The 17500-nt window shown below is 41.8% G+C and overlaps 1 protein-coding gene across 3 annotated transcripts in view; it reads left to right on the forward strand.

The window, feature by feature from the left end:
* adam15 (ADAM metallopeptidase domain 15) overlaps positions 1-17500 on the forward strand; it is an 84731-nt gene that overhangs the window by 31710 nt on the left and 35521 nt on the right. For all 3 annotated transcript variants that reach the window (XM_063198577.1, XM_063198579.1, XM_063198578.1), the window contains exons 5-10: positions 267-343; positions 11238-11481; positions 12629-12694; positions 13702-13773; positions 15046-15215; positions 17149-17233. In XM_063198577.1, coding sequence (XP_063054647.1) covers positions 267-343; positions 11238-11481; positions 12629-12694; positions 13702-13773; positions 15046-15215; positions 17149-17233 — 714 coding nt within the window. The remainder of the gene's footprint in view (positions 1-266; positions 344-11237; positions 11482-12628; positions 12695-13701; positions 13774-15045; positions 15216-17148; positions 17234-17500) is intronic.

Genomic DNA, 17500 nt, shown 5'->3' on the forward strand with positions numbered 1-17500 from the left:
TCTGTTGTCGTGAATTATTTAATTTTTATCATTCATTGATGCATTTAAAAAAAAAATAATAAGTGGAAATTGAAAATCAGTTTCAACGGTACTTGTTTCTGTGTTCTCAGCCTCATTGCTACTACCACGGCTCGGTGCGAGGGTTTACTGTGTGTTTTAATGGTGTTTGTCTCTCTCTCTTCTCAGCCTCACTGTTACTACCACGGCTCGGTGCTCCTGTTTACTGTTTGTTTTAACGGTGCTCATGTTTCTGCATGTGTTCTCAGCCTCATTGCTACTACCACGGCTCGGTGCGAGGGTTTCCCCAGTCCCGCGTGGCGCTCAGCACCTGCGCTGGACTCAGGTATCCTTCATATTACATTATACTACATTACACTACATTACACTTCATTACATTAAACACTTTTACTTACTTAGTTACTTACTTACTTACTTACTTAATCCTATTTACTGTCTATGGGACTTCAGGCCTCTTCAAACTGTCTTCTTGTTTTGACTATGTATCCCTATCACTGTGTTGGGTTTCTGCATGAATAAGGTAGATTAGAGTAGATTAGAGTAGAGTAGTGTACTTTTATTAATCCTGAGGGAAATTAAGGTGTCTGGCAGCTTACATAAATACACAAATGCGAAACATACACAAAGACCTAATACACATTATTGCAAATTGCGCGCTGTGGTTTTCTGCAAATTCTGACATCTTTGTGCGACGCCATATTGTTTTAGGTCTTCCAGGTTTCCCCTCCATTACACTTAGATGAAGCTTTCCAAAGCAGGGTACGGTTACTGTATATGGGTGCAGGGTATTGGTTACAGTCCCTGGAGCAATGTGGGTTAGGTGCCTTGCTCAAGGGCACTGCAGCCATGGGTTGCTACAGGGTATTGGTTACAGTCCCTGGAGCAATGTGGGTTAGGTGTCTTGCTCAAGGGCACTTACAGTAAGCCATATGGAAGGTGTAGGGACATTCATCTAATCAGCTACATGTAGATAGTATGGATTAAAAGTTAAGCACTATTTTTTTTATTTTCAGGCCATGTTTTCTTCAAAGCAAACAATTCATCTTGTGTGGGTGCGTGTGTGTTTGTGTGCACGTGACTTTGTGTGCTCGTCAGTGTGTTTGTATATTAACAAATACTTATAGTACTTAAACAAGTACTTTTTTCAATTCCATACCGATAGCGCTTGAGAGAGATTGATTAAGATGATTCAGTTCATATCCCTCTTACATATACTTAAACCGTTAAGACAGGACCCATATTATAAATTGGCTATTATCAGAATGGTAATGGCCAAATCAAAATGTATTACTAAGGCACTGTGTAATAATGTCATAGTAGTGTAGTCCTATGGAAGTACAATTTTTTTGGTAACTCGATTATAGCATTCCGTTGCAGCTGCTTGTACATAGTTTGCTGCTATGCCCCTGAATGAAGGTTTGGTGAAGGTGAAGGCATGTACTAAACCTATTGAACCATCTCTGTGTTCACCCCAGCCCTAGACATTCCAGGATGAGAGTCTGTGTTGGTTACTGTGTGCTGTGTAGAGGCTGTGTTGGTCACTGAGTGTTGTGTTAGGTTAGAGGTGAGTTAGGTGAACCGGCGGTCAGAGGAGGTCATGGGTTCACTTCCCCACTAACACCAATGTGGGAAGGGGGAGGGAATGAGGTCAAGGTCAGTGAACTGTAGCCTGGATAGGATGCTGCAGGCCTGTGCACGCATTTTTTTGCTTTACATTTTGCTTTACATACCGTATTCAGATTTGTATCATTCAGATATGCCAGATTTGCTGGCATTCCGTGATGAAAAACATTCTCACAGCGAGTTAATTTAAACAGCATTTTTTCACGACTGTGTAGATTTTGAGATAGGCACGCCACGGGCACCTAACAAACTATGTCATCCTACATTGTGCCCCTTTAAGTTGTGATAGTGCCTTCAATTGAAGTTTCATTTAACAAAGATGATACCTTCTCCTAAGGGTATTCCTTCATAAGGTAACATAACCAGTCACTTTCCATTTTTTTGCTCTGTAGCCTCTTAGTGCAGATGGGGTCGCCAGTGGGCCTATTCACTATTTGCTGAAAATTCTCAACTACATCATAAAAACATTGGTATGACATTGGTACCGAGAGCCTTAAGTAACAGATTAAGACATAGCCATTACAATTTTGGTGACAGTGCGATTGTAACATAGGCTCTGCGCTAAGGGGGTTAATGGACCAGAGTAGAGGAGGCGAAAGGGACAAACGTGACCTGCTGGCTGTGAGTTCATACATGTGCACGCATGTTGCACGCGTGTTGTGTTGCACACACGACACGTTAAACATGTCCCCCGTCATACAATCTGGATTAAAGCCAAGAGCATATAAGCCTGTTAATCACACAGCGTTTAAAAACAACGCAGGGGTGCCTAAAGCTACCCATGAGGAAGTGATGACTATGGTTATTCTCCTGCGTGAAGATATCCCAATGCTCTTACGCTGACACCCACCCAGAGATTAAAATATAAGAGCGATTAAAACAAAATGATGAATGCACACTACATAATAAGGACACACACGTGCTGACTGAATGGCAACTGCTGTTGACATGAAGATAGTTGTTGACATTACATTACACTTAGCTGACGCTTTCATCCAAAGCGATTTACAGTTAAGAGGGTATTGGTTAGAGCAGTGGTTCCCAACCTTTTTCTTCAGGGACCCATGTTTTTACTATTGTAAGCTTTGGTGACCCAGCGCCCGCATGAGAGGAAGTCACTTGATACGCTCTGTCTCCTCCGAAAACTCATTTTAGTCATCATTTTATTCCTCAATTCGCCTTTGTTCAAAAACAGAATAAATGTTTAATGTAGCACTTAAATTTTGTTGCTTCTATGCATTTGTCATTTATTCAACATGGGCTACATATGGTATTAAAATGAAACCCCTTAAAACTCAAGAGGGCTTCGCGACCCCCCGTGGATCTTTGGCGACCCATAGGTTGGGTCCCGACCCATAGGTTGGGAACCACTGGGTTAGAGAACCTGCAGTAGTGTGAGGTTATGTGTCTTGCCTGAGGGAACTTAATGAAGGTGGAAAGACACACACCTTATTCTATTCTAACTGCTACACGTAAGGGTAGAGTGTTCACTTGTTTCAACCATTGTGGGTAAATATTGAGGCATCTAGGGGAATTTCCACACTGGGGCCTTAACACAAGGATGGATGATGAATGAGGGAGGACAGAACAGCCTTTGTCATCATTCAGTGTGTGTTTATATGAGGATTATATTACGTCTTTGTTACACAATTTATTCAACTTCTGTATAAAAAAGCAAACAGGGTTTAGTTTTTACAAAAACAGGTGTTTGGAGTGATGCAAGTACGTTTTTTTTTCTTGGTGTTGGTGTTCTTCTTGTTCTTCCATGTCGGGGTTCCAGATTTAGAAGTAACACATATCCGAGGCACCACAGCTACAGTTACTCCCAAACTTTTTCAGACCCCCCACCCACCATACGCAGTCTTAGCCTAGGCATTTTTGTCCATTAATATTGCTAGGTTTTTCATTAATAGTTTGACCCCCTTCAGTACCTCCGTGACCCGGGGTCCTGACCACCCGTCTTTGAACTACTGAGCTCCAGAAATCGCTTAAGATCATAGTTTTTGAGAGATGCTGGTTACAGTAGAACTTGTACTGGTAGTTCCTTATGGAGTTCATAGTTTGTAGCTCTCTTTTTGCTAGCGCAGATTATGTCCCCTGGAGGGCTCTTCTGCACTCCGTATCTGTGTTCTAACAGTAGTTAGGGAAAGATATGGATATTTTGGAAAATCTGTGAACTAATTTATTACCAATAGATTTTTTTACCATGTGTTCTTACAGGTGTCTGGACACACCTCACAATTTATCCACGGCCAAATCCAATGGGAATTTCCGTGACGCCCCGTCAAAGTTGGGGTGCACAGGAGGCCTATGTAAAAATTGGAACACTGCAGATTGGGGGGAAAGGATGCATAATGGGTCATAACTTCTGAAGTAAACTACATACAGAGACAAATGAACACATTTTTCCATACATTACTGACCCAGTGAATTCAATTGAGGGGTATTTTTGGACATTCGACCACATTTGAACCCCGTTTTTGGTCAAAAACGGCAAAAAAATTGCCTTAAATGTGTAGAAATGTTCATTTTTTTAATCATATTTCCAAGTTGTGTCCATTATAACCACTTGCTCTTCATTTCTCATTTACAGTATGACAATATACTGTATATAGTCTGGGTTTGATTATTCTATTGGTATTAAGCTGAAATAATAACCCAAAGTTTACCATTTTTAACCCTTTAATGCCCTACACTGGAACCCAGACAAAAGGTTGCAGAAGGGGCCATAACTTCTGAAGTAAATTACATACAGAGACAGATTAACACATTTGTCCATACAATAGTGGCCCAGTGAATACAATTGAGTGGTTGTTTTGGACATTTGACCACATTTAAACTGCGCTTTTGGTCAAAAAACGGCAAATAAATGGCTTTAAAAGTGTAGAAATTCATACTTTCACATTTTATTTCGTTCGTTTTCACCTCTAGCTCTTTATTTCTCATTTAAAGGATGACAATATACAGAATAAGGTATGGATTTGATTATTTTAATGGTATTAAGCTGAAATTATACCCCAAAGTTTACATTTTTAACCCTTTAATGTCCTAGACTGGAGCCCGGAAAATGATACAGTTTGTCAGAATGTGGGATAAGTTTGAAGGTAAACCACATACAAACACAAATGAGCATATTTTCCCATACAATACTGACCCAAGAAATAATAAGAAATAGTGTTTTTTCTTTCTTTTTTACTTTTGATCAAATTTAAAATGATCAAACTGTCATAGACGTCAGTGTGGTGGAGGTGCAATTGGGTGGGAAGGGGGCTGGTCAATGGTAGCAGTTGGGGTGGGGGGGGGGGGGGGGTGGGGGTGTGTGGTAAATTTCCTCGATGTATTTTTTTCTGAGAGCTATGTATATATCTGTATATCGGTACTATAGCTATTTGGATCACCCTCTTTGGTAAATATGCCATTTGGAAGAAAAAAAAAAAAGAAAACCGCCTAAGTTTCGGCACTTCTGGCTGTTATTCCAGCTTTCTACAGTGGTTTGAATATACTACATATTAATTAAGATAAACATTTAACCTGATAGTTACACAGTTTGTCATTTTTATTTATGTTTCAAAATAAAATGATGTAATATGGCATTCATGCCTTATCATACATAATTGCATCACTGCTAATAATAGCTTTTGTTGGAGATTAAAAAAAAAAAAAAAAAAAAGTTGTATCTAGGTTAGAGGTGCACCGAAAATTCGGCCGCAGAAAATATTCGGCCGAAAATGGCAAGACAAGACACTTTCGGTTTTCGGCCGAAAGCCAATTGAGTGGCCGAATCGGAGGCCGAATAGAAAATGAACTGAAAATGGGCACTAATAAGCCAATATAAGTTCTACTCTAACATTTGAAGACTTCAAATAAACATTTATTTTCTTTCAAAAACATGTCAAAACATTTCTTGTAAACCGTAGATTTATTTCAAAATAGTGAAAAACCTAACTCTTGATAACTTTTGACTGAATTGTAATATTCGGTTTCGGTTTCGGTTTCCGGCCAAGTGATTAATTATTATTCGGTTTCGGATTCGGCCACAGATTTTCATTTCGGTGCACCTCTAATCTAGGTATACACTCTACGACCACTTAATTAGGTACACCTTGCTAGTGCTATGTTGGACCCCCTTTTGCTTACAGAACTGCTTTAACTGCCTTCAATGATACTCAGGTAGGCTGTGGCATTCCAGCATAGTTCAAATGGTGCTAAAGCCCTTACGAAAATCGACCATGGTTTTACTATAGTAAAGTAACCATGGTTTCTCTAAGTACTTTGAAACAACCATAGTATTGCAATGGCTTATGCATGTTTTTTTTGGGTAACCATGAAAACTGGATCATGGTTATTCATGTTTTTCATGGGGTTTTTTTCAACATGGTTTGTGTCTATGTTTTAACCATAGTCACAAACCATGCTCAATAAACCATGGTTAACTTTGGATTTCATGGTCACCTAAAAAAAAACTTTTTTACATCCGTGGTGTAATGGTTAGGGAGTTGGATTGAAGTTCACAGAGTTGCAGGTTCAAATCCCATCCTTACCTCTCCTTATCCTTCATGACTGAAGTGTCCTTGAGCAAGGCACCTAAACCCACATTGCTCCAAGGACTGTCACCAATATGTGTGTTTGGATAAAAAAAAGCAGCAGCTACAGTAATTGTCCAATCTTATATTGACCAATGTTAGTGAACCTGTGTGAGTTATAGCCTAATTGTCCTGTTCTTAGCTGACTGTAAAGGCATCTGGTGTGGTTTTCTGCAAATGTAGCCCATCAGCTCAAGGTTCGACATGCTGTGCATTCAGAGATGCTCTAATGTATTAGCCAGGCCGTGCCCTCCTAGTGACGCAACAGCTTCAGTGTTGCTACTAGTCAGGTCAGGAGTCAATGCAAGTACTTTCTGAGTTCCCGCAAATCAAGGGAGGCCATTTGGGAAATACCCTTTGGGAAATGTTAATTGTTATGCTCTTGGTCACTCAGACCAAGTCTCTAAGATATTTGAAAGTCGATGATAATCAGGCTACTAATGTATGTGTTTCTGAAATACTCAAACCTAGCCCATCTCCCTTGGACCTCAGCTGTATCTGGTTAGCCTGGCACCCACCAACAAAGTGCTCTGAGCTGTAGATGAATTCGGTGGAGTACAGAATAGGGTAAATGCTACTGGGGAAATGTGGTTTCCTGTGGTGCACCAGCAGGGAAGCTGACAAGAGGGGTCAACTGTCCTGGGCCCAGGGAGAGATGGGGCCCAGAATTCAGTCTCCATTACATTGAATGTATTGAGTTGGGGGCCCTTTCTGATGGCTTTGTCCTGGGCACAGCCAAGGCACTCAGTGGTCCTGAGCACTAGTGCTACTGGCCACACACTCTGATGTTAGGTCCCCCAGTCTGACAAACTGAGATGGTATTCTGTGATCCAGATTAGGTCAAGCCACAACCCCACTCCCAGCAGTTAATAGTTGTGTTTGCAATTCCGCAGATATTTGCATGATCACTATGAGATCTGCATGGTCTTAGAAAGGTGGGGTTGGATGCTTGGCCAAAAAGGCGGACAGAAATATCTAATGTGACTTCCCAAGACATAAAAAGCTGCTTCATGAAGCAGTGAGTGAACTTCGTCACAAACATGTGGACTGGACACTCAATTCACGTCAACTAGATGACTGCCAATCAGGGCAGATTACGGACGACATGGTGGCTGCACAAGTAGCAAAGCCAGCAGTCTGGCAAGAAACCGGCTAGCAGCCACACTCCAAGCAGCTTCATGAGCTGAAGAGACTACACAGGACTGCCACTTTTCCATATAGTGCAGATCCGTCTGGGCATGGACGCCTGTGCAAGGAGAAAGGAAACTGGCCACAATGCCAAAAACAATAAAAGCTGCCCCCTCCAAGAGCACCTGAAAACACCAAATGTTGCCTATAGGCATGAATGGCCATCCGGGCACTTTGCTCGTAAATGTGCATTACACCCCTTTATGGGGGAAATCAAACCAAATGTCTCATCAACTTACATACTACATCAGCTAGCCTAAATGAACGCAGTCCATGCTTCTCCACCTCTGTTTGGCAATATTATTTGAACAGCCAGCAACACAACGCGTTTTCGGCATGTTGCATGTGAACAATGCTAGTCTACAGGTCCTTATCTTTCGATTATTAACCCCTTAGTGCAGCGCTATGGCTCTCTGTAATGTCATAGCAATGTTGTTTTGATGTATTTAAGCATTTTCAGTAAGTGAATCGGGTCGCCGGCGACCCCATCTGCAGTAAGAGGGTCTACACCCCAACACTACCAATTGACTTGCATTGGCTGTTTTCCCCCACAAAAGGGCGTAAAGCACATGGAAAACATCACGCCGTTCGTGAGTATTGGTGCCTACCGGTCACATGATGAGCCCTGTCACAGCAGATTGCTGTTAGGAATTAAAGGCACATGTCTCATTATGCTACAAATGAATTTCTTATGTACCTTTTCATTGCAGTGCAATGGTAGAGAAGTTAATTTCATTTAATTCAAAAATATTAAATCTGATGCATTAATTAGGTTGTGCTTACTTACAGAAAAGTAAAACTATTTCTAATGTATGCCCATAGCATGGCATTTTTCATATAATTCAACTCCCTGGTGAAAGGTTCTCCCTGGTGAAACATTCACAACACTATGGATTGAAAGCATGATTCTACTAGTTGAGATTTTTTATTATTAGAAAATAGGCTCTCAATTGTAAAACTAATTGTCGGCCATGGTTTAGGCTATACAATTTACATATAATGCCTTCCTCTATGTCTGTCAATATCAAGAACAATGTAAGTAATGATAAAGTGATGCTTGGAAGGTTCTGTGGCCTGTCGTTGGTGGGTAGACAAAAAGTCACTTTTCAGAAAATCCCCCTCAGGGACAGGTTCTTGAGAGGATGTACAAACATGAAATCCAACAGCTATGATGTCTAACTTGCTATCAGACAACTATACTCCAGAGACACACAGGTTTCGAAAATATATAGGCCTACGCAGTGAGAATTTGCCTGGCACTAACCCCATTTTTGGGCCCTTGGCACAGATGAACACAGATTTTCCATACAATGCTGACCCAAGAAAGAACATGAAGTGGTTGTTTTTTTTTTTTTTTTTACTTTTGGCAACACTTGCACAGCATTTCTGGACAAAATAAGCAATAAATGGCCTAAAATGTGTCCAAAAAAATCACCACCCTTTCATTGTTTCCAATGTTATTGTGTACTTTTTTTACCACCTCTTAATTTATCATGTACCAAATCAATTTGGTTATTGTATTGGGTATTAATCTGAAACAAAATCTCACTTTAGTGAATCTTTTGCACTCCTCACCAAAACCTGAAAAGCCAAAATAGAGTAGGCCTATAAAGTGGACTTACACTGATGAAATTCTTAATTTGAACGAATGAAAAGACGGTTGATTTTCAACACATTTTAGGCTGTTTTGTCCTGGAATTCAGTTTAAATGTGATCAAATGTCAAAACCAACCACTCCATTTCATTTCCTGGGTCAGTATTGTATGGGAAAATATGCTCATTTGTGTTTGTATGTGGTTTACCTTCAAACTTATCCCACATTCTGACAAACTGTATCATTTTCCGGGCTCCAGTCTAGGACATTAAAGGGTTAAAAATGTAAACTTTGGGGAATAATTTCAGCTTAATACCATTAAAATAATCAAATCCATACCTTATTCTGTATATTGTCATCCTTTAAATGAGAAATAAAGAGCTAGAGGTGAAAACGAACGAAATAAAATGTGAAAGTATGACTGAATTTCTACACTTTTAAAGCCATTTATTTGCCGTTTTTTGACCAAAAGCGCAGTTTAAATGTGGTCAAATGTCCAAAACAACCACTCAATTGTATTCACTGGGCCACTATTGTATGGACTAATGTATGTACTGTAATTTACTTCAGAAGTTATGGCCCCTTCTGCAACCTTTTGTCTGGGTTCCAGTGTAGGGCATTAAAGGGTTAAAAATGGTAAACTTTGGGTTATTATTTCAGCTTAATACCAATAGAATAATCAAACCCAGACTATATACAGTATATTGTCATACTGTAAATGAGAAATGAAGAGCAAGTGGTTATAATGGACACAACTTGGAAATATGATAATAAAAACATGAACATTTCTACACATTTAAGGCAATTTTTTGCCGTTTTTGACCAAAAACGGGGTTCAAATGTGGTCGAATGTCCAAAAATACCCCTCAATTGAATTCACTGGGTCAGTAATGTATGGAAAAATGTGTTCATTTGTCTCTGTATGTAGTTTACTTCAGAAGTTATGACCCATTATGCATCCTTTCCCCCCAATCTGCAGTGTTCCAATTTTTACATAGGCCTTCTGTGCACCCCAACTTTGACGGGGCGTTACGGAAATTCCCATTGGATTTGGCCGTGGATAAATTGTGAGGTGTGTCCAGACACCTGTAAGAACACATGGTAAAAAAATCTATTGGTAATAAATTAGTTCACAGATTTTCCAAAATATCCATATCTTTCCCTAACTACAGGAAGAGGAAGTCTCTGCAGTTCATGCTGATGTCATTCTGCTGAGTCAGCTGTAAGGTTTCCCTGTTTGTGTGTTTGCTAGTCTTGACACATTCCGGTTCCATTGTGAACTTGAAGGCCTCTTTCACTGTGGCGATGCGAGCTGCTGTAGTGTGCACAAAGCTGTTCTAGAATGCGGAACAGTAACCAAGGGCAGAGTTCAGTCAGGCACAGCGCCCAGTGCATAGTCATGTAGCGTAGCGTACCTTCTCAGCTGACATTATTACCACCTATTCAGTCATAGACAATAAATGATTGTGTTAGCATACTAGGAGCTCAGAGATGTGACACAATCAACATCCTAGTGGATATTTAATTTGTTATTTCTTATTCCTAGGTCTCCTTTCTCCTATGTCTATGTTTTACACTCAAAGTCACACTACGGAGACAATTTCTATCTAACTATGTTACTGATATTTTTTTTCTTCAAAATTATCAGGTCAGCGACAGTACAAACTAAGGGTGTATTCTGCCACTTTAATGCTGTTTTGTTTTCCGTACCACAGTTGAGTGATTTGTGTCAGGTTTGTTTTGCAGTTTGTGATTAGTCGATACAGTTTTCCCTAGTCCTTTCTTTGAGTAAACCACTGGAGCGACAAGCCATTTGTTGCCTGGTAGGAACATATATATGCCTAAGCGGTACTAACTGAAGGAGCTCTTATTTGTAGTCATTCATAAGACACAATGAATTCCCCCTTGAGGATACTGCCTCAGTAACGAGTTTTGTTCCTTTTTGTAGCCCTTTAATGCACGCCGAACCTCCTGTGGCACGCTGTAATAGACATTGAAAGTTAACTACTATAGTACTACACTACTATGATAGTGCACGGGGCCTTACGACTTGGTCAGTGCCATTCTGGTAACAGCTAATTTATAATGGCGGGGTTAACCGTTTTCTGTACCTTTATTTATGAGAGTCTACTGTTGTTTTCCTTCCCTTTAGCAGGGGGGTGATTTTTATATAAGGTGTGTTTTACAGTTTGTCATTAGGCCGTGCTGTGTTGTTTTTTCCCCATCCACAGGGGGGTGATTCTGATCAACTCCACCCTGAGCTACGAGCTCCAGCCGGAGGAGGAGGAGGAGGAGGATGAGGACTGGGCCGGGAGTGGGGACCACCACCGCAGTGGTGGTGGAGCTCCGGAGAAGAACCAGGAGCAGGGGATGCACCTGCTATACTCTACCCACCAGAGGGCTGCCTCAGCTGGGGGCTGCGGTGTCTCGCACACCCCCGTGCCCCCGCTCTACGCACCGCCACCAGTGCACAGGGTGGGTAGTACTGTGTAAAGGGGTGTTTTGTCTAGGTTCATGCCTTACAAATACCATGTGGGTTTCCTTTTAAGTTAGTGTACAGACACCAGTGCACATTTTGCTGACCCAGCCGTGGCTCTATTGGCTGGGCACTGGGACTGCTCGCTCGGGTTCGATTACCGGCCTAGGTTATTTCCCGATCCTAACCCCTCCCCCCCCAGTGCACAGGGTGGGTGCTGTACTGCAAGGGGCTTGTGGTCTATGTTTTTGTCGTGGCTCATGCTTTACAAATACCACATGGGTTTCCTTTAAAGTTCCTGTACAGAACTCCTATATGCAAATATATGCATGGTGCAGGTGTGTGTGTGTGTGTGTGTGTGTGTGTGTGTGTGTGTGTGTGTGTGTGTGTGTGTGTGTGTGTGTGTGTGTGTGTGTGTGTGTGTGTGCATCTGTGTGTGTATGTGTCTGTGTGCTTGTGCGCGTGTCAGTGTGGAGGAGCAAGAGAGAGAAAGAGACAGAGAGCTTGCTTGTTTGTTACATGCATTTCTCTTTTAAGTGTCTCCTCTTGGTTTTAGGTTTGATGTGTTTACACAATGTGTGTGTGTATTGCGGTATACTCTGTGCAGATGTATGGAGTGTGTTCACACATGCCACAGCAAGTGTTTATGTGCACTGCTCTTTTACTGTCTGTGTTGTAGACATTGTTTATGTGCATACTGTAGGCACGCTCTGGCTCGGGAGTTTCTGTTTGTGATGCACTATAATTACCTACTGCTGCACGTCTGTATCTCTCTGTTTGCATTTGTGTGTGTGTGTGTGTGTGTGCGTGTGCGTGTGCGTGTGCGTGTGCGTGTGTGTGTGTGTGTGTGTGTGTGTGTGTGTGTGCGTGTGCGTGTGCGTGTGCGTCTGTGTGTCTGTGTGTCTGTGTGTGCTTGCGCGCGCATGTGCACATGGCGTGTGTTTATTTGTGAGTGTTTATTTTATTATTTCGCCCGCAGCGAGTCACCAAGGAGATGTGTTGCATTTGTTTCTCTGCAGTTAGCACTGTGCAGATATTCACACTGTGTGTGTGTGTGTGTGTGTGTGTGTGTGTGTGTGTGTGTGTGTGTGTGTGTATGTGTGTGTGTGTGTGTGTGTTTGTGTGTGTGTGTGTTTCTTGATACAGCACAAAAGGGACATCCTGACAGAGACCAAGTACATCGAGCTGGTGTTGGTGGCAGACAATAAAGAGGTAAATAAATGCTCTCTGACGATAAAGAGCTAACGTCGTGTTTCTCAACAGGCACTCTACAGCACCCCAGGGGGCGTTTGGGAGCAGGATACAGCTGAGCTAATGTTTAAACATAAAGTCCTTTGTATACTTAGTCTAAGGGGGCGTTGGAAGGCTTATGATGAGGTCAAGAGGTCGTTCAGAGGCTTACGTATGATGAGGTCTTGTGGATGTTCATTCAAAAAAGTTTGAGAACCGTTGAGGTAACCGAATACTCTCTGAGCGTAAAGTGATAGTGTCGGCTTGCTTGAAGTCCAGTGCTTCATCACTAAGCACCAACGCACTTTAGCTCTAATGCCACAACGGTCACTAAGCACCAACCTACTGTAGCTATAATGCCACTCTGGGGTCATGAATTAAACATGTATCGAACAGCCTGCACACACTGAAGAATATCAAAACATAGGAAGTGTGTGAAGTGGCTGTCTAGAGCTGACCAGGTGTCACCAACATGGTGCCCACGGGTGCCAAGTAGCCCTCCAGGAGCTTCTGAGGTGCCCACCAAGAATGTGACAAAATAGTGGCTTTATTTTAGTGAAACAAGGTTTTAGGGACTGTGAATGTTTTCATTGTTTTGAATATGAGATTATTTCCTTGTAGCATATGAAGAATATTTCTTTAGAACCTATAAGGAAACAAGGTTTTAAGACTTTATTCATCTTTTAAATGACAGCTACAGACAACTTGAAAAAACTCCCGCACACTGACCATTTCGCTGTTTTTGCTTTAAAGCAATATTAAAGCAAATGCTTGCTTATTAAAGCAAAAACAGCGAAATGGTCAGTGTGCGGGAGTTTTTTCAAGTTGTCTGCTGAGTGACCCATGGGCCATCTCAGACGCACCTGCCAGCTGAGGTGTGAGAAAAAAATCCAAGTTTAACGAAATAACAGCTACAACCATGATGATAATCAATCACTATAGTATTTGTAATCAAAGTAATAATAACTGTTATTTGTATTATTCCACAGTTCCAGAATTACCAGAAGAACAATAAAACCATAATCTATAGAATGCTGGATGTGGCAAACCAGGTGGACTGGGTAAGATATTTAAGTTTATAAAATAATAATGATATTGATTTGAAGCTTGGAAGCACTATCATATCATACAATATCATATTATATTTTATTATATCATATATTATATCACATCACATCACATCACATCACATCACGCCATACCATACCATACCATACCATACCATACCATACCATACCATACCATACCATACCATACCATACCATACCATACCATACCATACCATACCATACCATACCATACCATACCATACCATACCATACCATACCATACCATACCATACCATATCATATCTTATTATGTGGTTGTTTTCTGGACCAAAGGGTAATAGAACTTCAAAATGATGAATCATGATACTGCCTTCTTGCATCATGATACAGTATTGTGACTCTACGTATCACGATTTCTCGGTTCGATACAATATTGTTACAGCCCTAATAGTCAGCTAAGAATAATGTAATGTAACGTAATGTCCCTTCCAGTTCCACTGGCCCCTGAACCTGTGAGTGGCCCTAACGTTGTATTACCTGTGTAATACATTATGACAGATAACAGACTGAAAACTGTAATAATCTGTTATTGTGTTGTATGCAACAAATAAACTACTCTAGACAACCTGGGCTACTTCACAGTGACTAGACCCAGGGATGACTGTAGCACTCAGCAACTTTTTTTTTGAGGTTTTTTATTATTTTGGTGCACAAAGTGACTGACGTTTTGGCGCACCTCAAACTCTGAGGAAGGCGCAGGTGCGCCGAGATTTCAGTCGCTTTGTGCAACAAAATAATGAAAAACCTCAAAAAAAAAGTTGTTGAGTGCTCCAGTCATCCCTGGGTCTAGTCACTTTGAAGTAGCCCAGCTTGTCTTGATACTGCTGTCCTCGACTGTGAGCACCACCAAGGCTAAAGCGCAGACATCCCTTCTTCGAAATAAACCACTCTACTCTAATGCCTCTTCCAGTTCTTCCGGCCGCTGAACGTGCGCGTGGCCCTGATGGGGTTGGAGATCTGGAGTTGTTTCTGCATACTGTCTATTAGTATACATAGTCCGCTGATTGTAATGTAATGTAATGCCCCTTACAATTCTACTGGCCCCTAAATGTGCGAGCGGCCCTACCATTGTATTACCTTTATAATAAATATATGTAAGTGTAATACAGTACTTCCAGTTCTACCGGCCCCTAATAAATGTGCTACTGCTCTACTCTAATACCCCCTCCAGTTCTACCGGCCCCTAATAAATGTGCTACTACTCTTCTCTAATACCCCTTCCAGTTCTACCGGCCGCTGAACGTCCGCGTGGCCCTGATGGGTTTGGAGATCTGGAGTGACGAGGACAAGATCACGGTGGACAAGAGCCCCACGGACACCCTCAACCGCTTCCTGGAGTGGCGCACACGCGAACTGCTGCCCCGGCTACGCCATGACAACGCACAGCTCATCATGTAAGCAAATGGGTTTATTTGTTTGTATAAAAAAAATGGGGGAGCTGGGGGTGGTAGGATCGGGAAATAGCCCAGGCCGGGAATCGAACCTGAGCAGTCCCAGTGCCCAGCCAATAGAGCCACGGCTGGGTCAGCAAAATGTGTGGGCAAAATGTGAGGGCAGTCGTGGCGATCTGAGAGTTTGTAGTGTTAACTCGTTAAGACACGGTGTTATCAATTTGCTATTACCACAATGACCAAGTCGTAGTGCAGTACTAAAGGCCTTATGTCATGTCATAGTATTGTAGTACTATGATAGTTAACTCTTCAATGACTATTACAGCGTTCCACTGGAGATACGGCGTGCTTTAAGGGGTTAATGGTTATTCTCCTTGGAGCCCATTTGCAAGCATGTGAGTTTGTACTGTTGCCTTTTCGTGACCCAAGTTGTGCTTCGTTCGTTAAGAGTGTCATGACAACAACACCCAGCTGATCATGTGAGGCTGTGCTGTGAGCAATGTCTTTCTCCTGATAGCTCATGAATAGGCTGGGAAGGTTGCACCAGAGACGGTCTAAATGAATTTTAATGAAAGAATCTCTGGTTGTACTAGTGCCGCGTGGGGCAGTTAGGATGTCATGACAACACACAGCTGAGATCGAGTGAGCAATAGGTTTATCCTTGGAGCTTACATTTGGTGGCCTGGTTTGTACTGTTGCCTGTTATTGTACCACGTCCAAGTTGTAGTTTGGTAGTGACATTTTTTCGGAGTGAGAAGTCTGCACATTTAAAATGCTTTTTGTAGTCTTTTCTGTAATCCAGCCATGAAAAACTGCAAAAAAGATTTTGCTGACTTCTCACTCAATTCTCACTCACTCAATTCTCACCCAACGCACTGCTGATTATATGAGCCATGTCCTTCTTCCTGGAGTCCATTTGGAGGCCTGGAAGTCAGTATCAGTACTGTCGCTGGTTGCCTTGGCAACGACCAAGTTGTCGTTTGTTGTTATTAAAGAATCATGACCAGGTGCAGAGTGGATCATGTGACTAGTACAGTATGTTATCAACTATCAAGTCATATCATGTTATCAAGTATCAGTTAACTCAAATATCACTCCTAATAAAATGCTCTTAAGAGATCCTGCTGAAATACAGTACCATACCTATATGGGGCCCCACAAGTAGTAAATTTAACACCTGATCTGAGTTAAAATACAAAGGTACTGTACGTCCTTTAAACTGCTTTCTGGTGTACTCTCCTGTTTTGTTTTTTTGTAAACATTCTTTTGTTGATTTAAGTTTTAAGAAAAGTAACATTGAAAGGACTTTCAGAACCTACTTCACCATAATCAGCGTGTGTGTTTTTGATAATGATGGGCGACCTGGATTTACAATCTACAACCCAGTGCCACATATGACAAATTACCAGTTTTTCCCTGTCCAATTAGGCAATCACACGGTTGAATTGGACAAGGTAACATCAGGTAATTTGAAACATGTGGCACTGGATTGTAGCTACTGAATCCAGATTGCCCATCACTGCTTTTTGATGGTCTCTCTGCCTATTCAGAAGTTTTAAAAAATGCAACATTTAGAGCTAGGCTCAAACTACACGATTCCCAAATTTGTGTTCAATTTTGAAGTTGGACTGCAACTGTCAATCTTATCCCTGATAGTAAACACAGAGACAATGCCCGATGTTTTATTTCGAGTCAAACAGAAATTATGGTAAATATCAATCTTAGAACGTCGCGCACAACGAGGAAATTTTGCCCACCAATCGCTTGCGAGGGTCCTGGGGGGTAACGTTCCACCGATTGTTGTAAAGGGGGGGTTTCAGACGAGAATCAGGCCGATAGTCATGTAGTTTGAGCCTGGCGCTTAAGGGACTTTCAGGACCTTCCTGTCCATAGTCTGTTTTGTGTAGTTGTCTGTTTTGTCCCTGTGCCTGTTCAGGGGGGATCCGTTTGACGGGACCACAGTGGGCATGGCCTCCCAGTCCTCCATGTGCTCCAGGGACCGCTCTGGAGGAGTCAATGTGGTGAGTACACCCAATAGGATCATTAGACCAGTGGTTCTTAACCTGAGGTGCGGACGGACACCCCCTTAGGGTGCACCAGAGATTTCAGGGGGTGTGTGGAATTTTGTTTGTGTTGAGGTTGTGACCAAAATTCTGCTTCCAAACATTATAATTAGGCCAAATCCAGACCAAATTAAAACGTGTTTACTGGCTTGTAGTGTTTTTGCATTTGTGATTCAATATGTCCTTATGTCTCACTCTCTCACACACACAAACAAACACGCCCAT

Source organism: Engraulis encrasicolus, chromosome 5 (genome assembly GCF_034702125.1).
Source record: "Engraulis encrasicolus isolate BLACKSEA-1 chromosome 5, IST_EnEncr_1.0, whole genome shotgun sequence".
NCBI lineage: Eukaryota > Metazoa > Chordata > Actinopteri > Clupeiformes > Engraulidae > Engraulis > Engraulis encrasicolus.